A 7,645-nucleotide genomic window follows, 5' to 3' on the forward strand; every position below is an offset into this window, starting at 1 on the left:
TATCTATCTATCTATCTATCTATCTATCTATCTATCTATTGTCTCTCTGTCTGTCTGTTTGTCTGTCTGTCTGTCTGTCTGTCTGTCTTGTCTACCTATATATATTATCATTCGCAACACCCTGTTGTGATCAAACTATCTCTGAATCTATCTATTATTTTATTATATCCTTTTAGTTACTTTTACCTCTCATTTATTCGTTCGATATAGGCCAACGTCATTGTCCAATTGTTCCTAGCATGTGTGTGAAGGCAAATTGTCCTCACCATGCACTGTTTTCTGTGCGTTGAACTACATTGTACTAAACTGAATCACAGGACACCAGTGTGGGTAGATTGCACTTGCTCAATGCTAACATAACATATTATAAGATGTAAATACAAAATGCCAAAATGTGTAACTTGCAACCTGGTTTATACCAAGATTACATAAAACTTACAATGCGGTCACGAAATTTTGTTTCAATTTATAGAGACAAACAAGATGTTTTATTCTTTTTTTTCTTCTTTTTTTTTTTGATATCACGTCCACACTTAGGTTTACAGAATTGTTTAAAATGGTAAAGAACCTGTAGTAGAATTGATAACATTATGGTCTTCTTTTGTAATTATAGTTTTGCCTTTGCTTTGGCCAATTAGACCAAAACTGACTGATAAGTGTTTGCCTCATTTTGAGCACGTTAGGAGAAATTTTGTCGGATAGGCCTATCTTATTCTTTTTGTAGGGGCGTTATGGCCACCTCAGCTCAGCCTGATTTAGTCCTGACAAGCAAGGTCGAAGCCCGCCTCTTAAATGATTTAAATCGTATCGATTTGGGCATAAAAGAACTATGGATACATTTTAAAAGGAAAAAAGACTGGCAATGGACTGTCTCCGGGTTTTTATGCACCCCGCATAATTTAGCAAAATTTGGTAATTTTTTGCTTTGTTATAATTAACAGAATCGCATAATTTCACCCGTTTGGGCTCAGTTTGCATAATTTCGGATTTTTTTTTTTTTTTAAATTTTGCATAAAACTGCGGGGACAGAATGGACGTGTTTTTATTTTTTCATGGTGTCCTGCTGACTACCTCGTCCCTTCTCAAAATTGGACTGACAGTTCCATGTGTATGAATGTGGGGCCCTGTTTCTGACAATTCTGTGTGGAATGACAAATATTAACATATTATGTTTCTGACAATTCAGTTTGGGATGACGATTATTAAATGCGTGTTTCTGACAATTCAAGACGGACTGACAGATCCTTAATGTATGTTTCTGACAATTCAGTAGTGATTGAAAAAAACTAAAAGTATGTTTCTGCCAATTCAGCATGGAATGACAGTACTAAATATATGTTTCTGACAGTTCAGAATGGAATGACAGTATGAATGTATGTTTCTCACTATCTGACAATTCAGAATGGAATGACAGTATAAATGTATGTTTCTGACAATTCATTATGGAATGACATTTACTGACGCATGTTTCTGTTCGGCTGGGCTTCCAGATATCAGGCTCTTCAGCATCACTCCACGCGAGAACAAAAACGTATTAGCGACTTGCAGAAAGGAGAGATTGATCGCTTAGAGAAGGAAGTCCAGAAATTAGCAATGGTGAGTGGTCTCAGTTCAGTGTTATTTGTATGTCAAGGTTAGCAAAGGAACAAAATCCCCCTTTCTCTCCCCTTCTTCCAACCTCCCCCCCCCCCCCCCCATTCCCACCCCAAAACACTACAGAGAGAGAGAGAGAGAGAGAGAGAGAGAGAGAGAGAGAGAGAGAGAGAGAGAGAGAGAGAGAGAGAGAGAGAGAGAGAGAGAGAGAGTTTTGAGTCCAAGTGACATCCGTATTTTTGGACCCCTCCATAGGAATTTTTATTTTTTTCCTCTTCCTGCGATTTTGGGTAACCAAACTCCCTTTCTTTCCTTTCAAATAACTCATTATGAGCCCTGAATGGTGCTTAACTCTTCTTTGCCCGCCATACTCAGTTAGTGGGTGGTTGGTGGGTGCTCTGGTGTGGTTTGCTTCTTCTTTCCTATCAAACATCTGTCGTCCTTATCTCCCCTCCTTCTTTTTTATGTTTGTTACTCTCTTGTAACTCCTCTAATCTTCTGGCGCTCATATGACCTTATGCAGTTGCGAGCGCCGTAAAACCTCTACTAAAATAAACAAACATACTCAGTTATTTTTATTATACCGCTGCCTTTCTTTACGCCATATCGCTATGTATGCTGATAAATCACAGTACGAAAAGAGTTCACTTGAACCTTCGTCTTAACCTGAATCTGAGAACGCCAGTCTTTGGACTCTTTGCTGTGCCCTGGTTGTTTCATACGGGGTGCCCACTACAGCTGGATCAGGCCGATCCCATCCGTAGTGGGCACCATGCTTTACCATTAGATTTTTGCTTTTAATCTCCGCTGAATGTATTAGGTGCCTTTCGTTTGAAGCGTACCGGCGTCTGTGATGTAGCGTTTTAGGTGTTTTACCGTCGCACGCAGGAGACCCCTGTTCGATTTCCGAGGGGGGGGGGGGGGATTTGCATCTAGTATTACGGACTTTCTGCTGAGATGTATCATATCCCTCTCAGCCCAGGTTACCTCTGACAGGCAGAGTTGGAAGCGCGCCTCCTAAGTGATCTAAATTATGCGGACGGGAACGTAAAACCTTCAATAATAGTAATACATGTAATAAACTTTTGAAGCATACGGCACAGTACAACAGCAAGTAAGCTTACATGTCGAACATACTCATTCAATTGCACTTACTCTCTCCCCTCACCACCCCCCCCCTTCCACAGTCCCAAAGTCACGTGTCAGACAGCAACCGACAGCCACACCCATCACCCACACCAGTAGCGACATCATCACCACTTGCATTACCAACCACAACAGTAGCAACAACAACAGCAGAGACGACGAACGAGAAGACATCTCAGCAACTACAGTCCCGCATCAAACAGCTTCAAGCAGACAACGCAGCCCTGCGCAAACAGAGACTACAGACCAGTGAACGCCTCAATATGTCACTTCCCAACCTGGCTAAACCACAACCGATCAGGCCTGTGAGTCAGGTTTTATTTTTGTTATTTTTATTTTTTAATGTATTTATTTACTTGTTTATTTGTGTATTTATTTATTTATTTATTTATGTAACTCCATATCTAATCATGTGTTCATTTTTAACCATTTTGTATAATATTTGATTTATGTAATTTTTTGTTTGGTTATTTATTTATTTATTTATCTATTTATTTATCTATTAATTCGTTATGGGAGGGGAGGGGGGGTAGGTGTGCCTCTTTTGGTTAAGGGAAATCTTTATTCGTACTGACAATCATTGACAATGAAAATGAGAGTAAATAAGTATAGTCTATAGATCAAATATAATTTTTCAACCCTAAGAGGAAACAGTAAGAAAATATGTGGCCTGTTATGTTAGTCACAGTTCTTGTTATTATCCACTGCTGTTGCTGCTGTTCTTCCTGTTTCAACTCCAGCTGTACCAGTCTCTTAGCATCAAAATCACATCTCTTAGCATCGAAATCACATCTCTTAGCATCGAAATCACATCTCTTAGCATCGAAATCACATCTCTTAGCATCGAAATCACATCTCTTAGCATCGAAATCACATCTCTTAGCATCGAAATCACATCTCTTAGCATCGAAATCACATCTCTTAGCATCGAAATCACATCTTCTGCCTGCAATGGTAAATTATAAACGTCTTATTTCTACACTGCAGGCATTGGTGAAAGTGAACGGCCTATTTTTTGTGTTTGGTGTTTGTTTTTTGTTGCGTTTTTTTTTTTGGGGGGGGGGGGGGGGGGTTGGGGGGGGGGTCTTCGTCTTTTTTTATATGTACATAATATATATATATGTTTTTACACCCCTATCAACACAATTTAGATCATTTGGGAGGCTGTTTTCGACCCTACCTGTCAGGATATAACATTCCATTGCGGCAGTTCAGTTTACCTAGCCAATAATTAGGTTCATTGTGAAAACTATAGATTTATTAGAATCAAAATCAAACACTTTTTGGCTTTCAGTGTACTTTCTAATTAACATGATTCCTGCATCTCGTCTTCAGCTGTCGCCATTTGGGAGGCCAAGATCACCAACTCGAGATCCGGAAGTTCTCCGCAGACTTGAAGAACGCTTCCGGATAGGTGAGCAGAGCGCGATAAAGGCAGAGGAGCGGGCCAAGCTGAGTCAGAAAGTCATGAACAACAAGATAGAAGAGATGGCCAAACTACAACATACGCTCTTTAGTCAGAACCAGGTACATTGTGTACTGCCTGTTTGTGCATTTTTCAGGGAGGCCAGGGTGTGGCAACATTACAAGTTTTCCGGGGAGGGGGGGTGGTGTGTTAAAGGGGGGGAGGGGGGGTTGTTTATTGGGGGGTTTTGGGGGGGGTTGTTTTCTGGGGGGTTTTTTAAGTTTAAGTAAGAGAAAAACAGCACGTGAAACACGAATAGGTCCAAGAAGTGCCAAAGCTTAGAGGTATTACTAGAAAGAAGCACACCAAGAAAAGGAGGAGAGATGAGGACAATACATGAAAATGTTGGATATGAAAGAAGGAGAAAACCACACAAGAGCGCCCGTCAACCTCTCACCCAGCAACGTGACTTTATCAAAATTGAGAGGTTCAACTTGCATGCTTAGTTAAATTTAGAAAGTTTTATGGGACTCGAAAAGTAACTTACATGATAAGGTCATATATGAGCGGGCAAAACACAAGTTAGTTGTTTTCATGAAAGTTCACGGCATGGATTATACTTGCATGCCTTGTCTCATCCAACTTTAAAATTTTTTAGAAAAAAGTATGTTAACATAACCTTGAACAAAGTCATAAGCTATAAATTATGGCAAAGGAATGCCTTAACAATCGAAATGAAATTAGGTAAGAAAAATGTGAGGCAGCGTCGTGGAATCAGGCTCTCGTCAAAATATCCAAAGTGGAGAAACTAGCATTTTTCTGCAGGTTTGTGAATTGTTATCAATTTTTTTTTCTTTTTTGGCTCAACACCTTTCATGCCCATTAAAGTACTCATGTCTGTCTGGATTTTTCTGTAAAACGTTGACTGAAAGTACAATCAATGTAAATTTTCAGTTGCCACGGACTCTTAAGCTAAGGAAATAACTTATCTTTGGCGGCCATTTTCTCACTAATTTTACCTCTAAAAACAGGTGACCCCCACCTCCTTCATTCGCAAATATCTCGACTTGTATTCAAGATAAATGGGTATTATTTTCTTCTAATAAAGACAAGTGAACAAGCTTTAAGATGATACCAATAACTGTACATGCCGAAAAATTGACGAGAGCCTGATTCCACCACGCTGCCTCACAAATGTGCATGCATTCCAAACAACTCTAGTGCGGTCAAAACTTAGTGGCGCAACTTATCCTAAAATATCTTTTTAACGGGAGAACCAATGTCACCCATACTTTGCACAGCAGTTTGTCTCAATTTGTCTAAAGTTAATCATGTTTTTCCGCATCAGTTGAGGCTAGATTAAAAAACTTTTTATCATAAATTTATATAAAATGCTACAAATCTCCTACACGTAGAAAATGGAATTGTTAACAGCTCTTCCCGCTTCTCATACACATTTTGTATACGCACGCATATGGGTTACGTCACGGCTCACCAATGATACTTTTTAGTGGCAAAACAAGTTACTAAAAATTAATTCTATAGTGAACACTTTTTGGCACTAAATGTTATCAAAACTTGCGTTCAATGAAGATAATTTCGAGAACAGAAATGAATGACGGACTTGCTTTTAAAAGCGATATCATCCTAGCCTAACAGGTCTTTACTAAAATATTGATCTGTCAAGACAAATTGATACAAGTCACTGTTTAAAAGCTGGAAAGTTTGATAGTCGAGAAGATATTTGACAATAAGTTATGAATGTTTGACCGCACTATAGATTACACTAGGCCCGGCAAGTCTTGTATAGGAGAAAGTGTTTTGGGGGCCTTTTTTCTTTGGTCCCTTCTCCGTTGTACCCAAAAGTAAGTAAGTATACAGTAACTATCACATCATTGTATCATTGCTATGATCCTTATCTCATTTAAGTTTTTAGCATAATTAAATTAGTGACAAAAAATATAATATATTTAAAGACACGGAAATTTATATACTCCCCCAAAAAAGGGCCTACAAATTTAATGTGCTTGTGGTTCATTAAGTATTATAATAATGATGGAGCGATAGTTACTGTATACCCCCCCCCCCCCCCCCCCCGGGGCGGTGCCACTGACAGAAGTGTCATTAGACCATTCCCAAAGGGGGGGGGGGCATTTCTCGTTCTAATGCACAGTAGAATTGTAAATGGGCTGATCCAACAATGTCAGTCTCATAACTGTGCCTGAACTACAACAGGGAACTATGCTGCTGCTTTCTTTCCTAATCTTTACTATCGTCATTTTCCTCTACTTCTTTTGCATGTTTGTCACTCTCTTGTGACCCGCATTTTCCGGGGTGCCTTGATAGTCGAAGCAGACTTTGTGCTGTTGAAGCTAGAGAGGTGAGCAGAGTAAGTCTGATTCCCTGTAAAGACTTCTCTGTTGACATCCACCCCTTGGCGGTCACATGACCTTATGCAGTTGTGAGCCCTGTAAAACCTCTACTGAAACTAAACTACTTACTGTATCAACTTTTGCACCTCCCTGTATATATCGCCACCTCAGAGCTTTCTTGCCCTATCTCAATTCATTTTTTTACATTGAAAATGTAACTTCTTCTTAATTAAACTCACTCTTCGTTATGAACTATTTCCACCGTTATTAAAAATGGAGATAGGACAAAAAAAAGCACTGAGGTCGCGATATGGTGAAACACATGCATCATGTAAATGATGCATTTCGTTATCATAGCCTTCTTTATCTTTTAAATCCTTTTCCCCAGGAATTGCAAGAGTTGGAGAAGGCGTACAGTGATCTGCACAAACAGTACAACAACCGAGGTGTGTCCCCAGCCCGGGGTTTGAACACCACCCTGTGAGGGGACAGCCAAAGACACACCAAGACACGCCACTGTCTACATTGGAGCCGGACATTTTTTAAAATTTAGCTTTGCAGCAAAACAAATTAAGCCATACCACGTAAGTGCCAAAGATTAAAGGTGTACCCAGAGAGTGTTACATACAAAGAAACATAGGAGGAGATATAAGGATGATAGACGTTTGATAGTAAAGAAGGAGCAAACCACACCAGAGCACCCATCAACCATCCCCAATACAGAGACACTCGATAAAAATTCATTGTTCATTAAAAACAATGAAAAGGTTTTTTTCATCCTTAATATCAACACCGGGAGATTCAAAATAACTGGGGAAAAAAACCTTCATAAAAAGTGACTATTAAGTGCACACTATGTGTCTTTAATTTAACGTGAGCATAGATCCATAAGGCAACTGCATGTTTGGGGCAGGTATTTTTGGCCAAGTCTTGTAAAAGACATCAACTTAATAAACACATTCCACGCCAGACATTCTAAGACCATTTACAATAGTGTTTAGAAATAACCAGATTTAATTCTTGTTATTCTCTTTTTACGTTGTTTGCCATGGATTGAGAAAAACAAGGTTCACAGGCATGTTCAACATTTGAAAATGGTTCACACGAGGACCTGCATTATCTCTATGAT

At 39.4% G+C, this 7,645-nt stretch overlaps 1 protein-coding gene across 1 annotated transcript in view; it reads left to right on the forward strand.

Moving 5' to 3' along the window:
• Positions 1-7,177, forward strand: part of LOC101861589 (myosin-2 heavy chain) — a gene marked incomplete in the record, with an annotated part of 41,686 nt that extends 34,509 nt beyond the window's left edge. Inside the window, 4 exon segments of the mRNA XM_013083629.2 lie at positions 1,491-1,596; positions 2,781-3,044; positions 4,075-4,266; positions 6,905-7,177. Of these exon segments, the coding sequence (XP_012939083.2) occupies positions 1,491-1,596; positions 2,781-3,044; positions 4,075-4,266; positions 6,905-7,000 (658 nt within the window).
• Between the last annotated feature and the right edge of the window lie 468 nt (positions 7,178-7,645).

Source organism: Aplysia californica, unplaced genomic scaffold, assembly GCF_000002075.1.
Source record: "Aplysia californica isolate F4 #8 unplaced genomic scaffold, AplCal3.0 scaffold00246, whole genome shotgun sequence".
NCBI lineage: Eukaryota > Metazoa > Mollusca > Gastropoda > Aplysiida > Aplysiidae > Aplysia > Aplysia californica.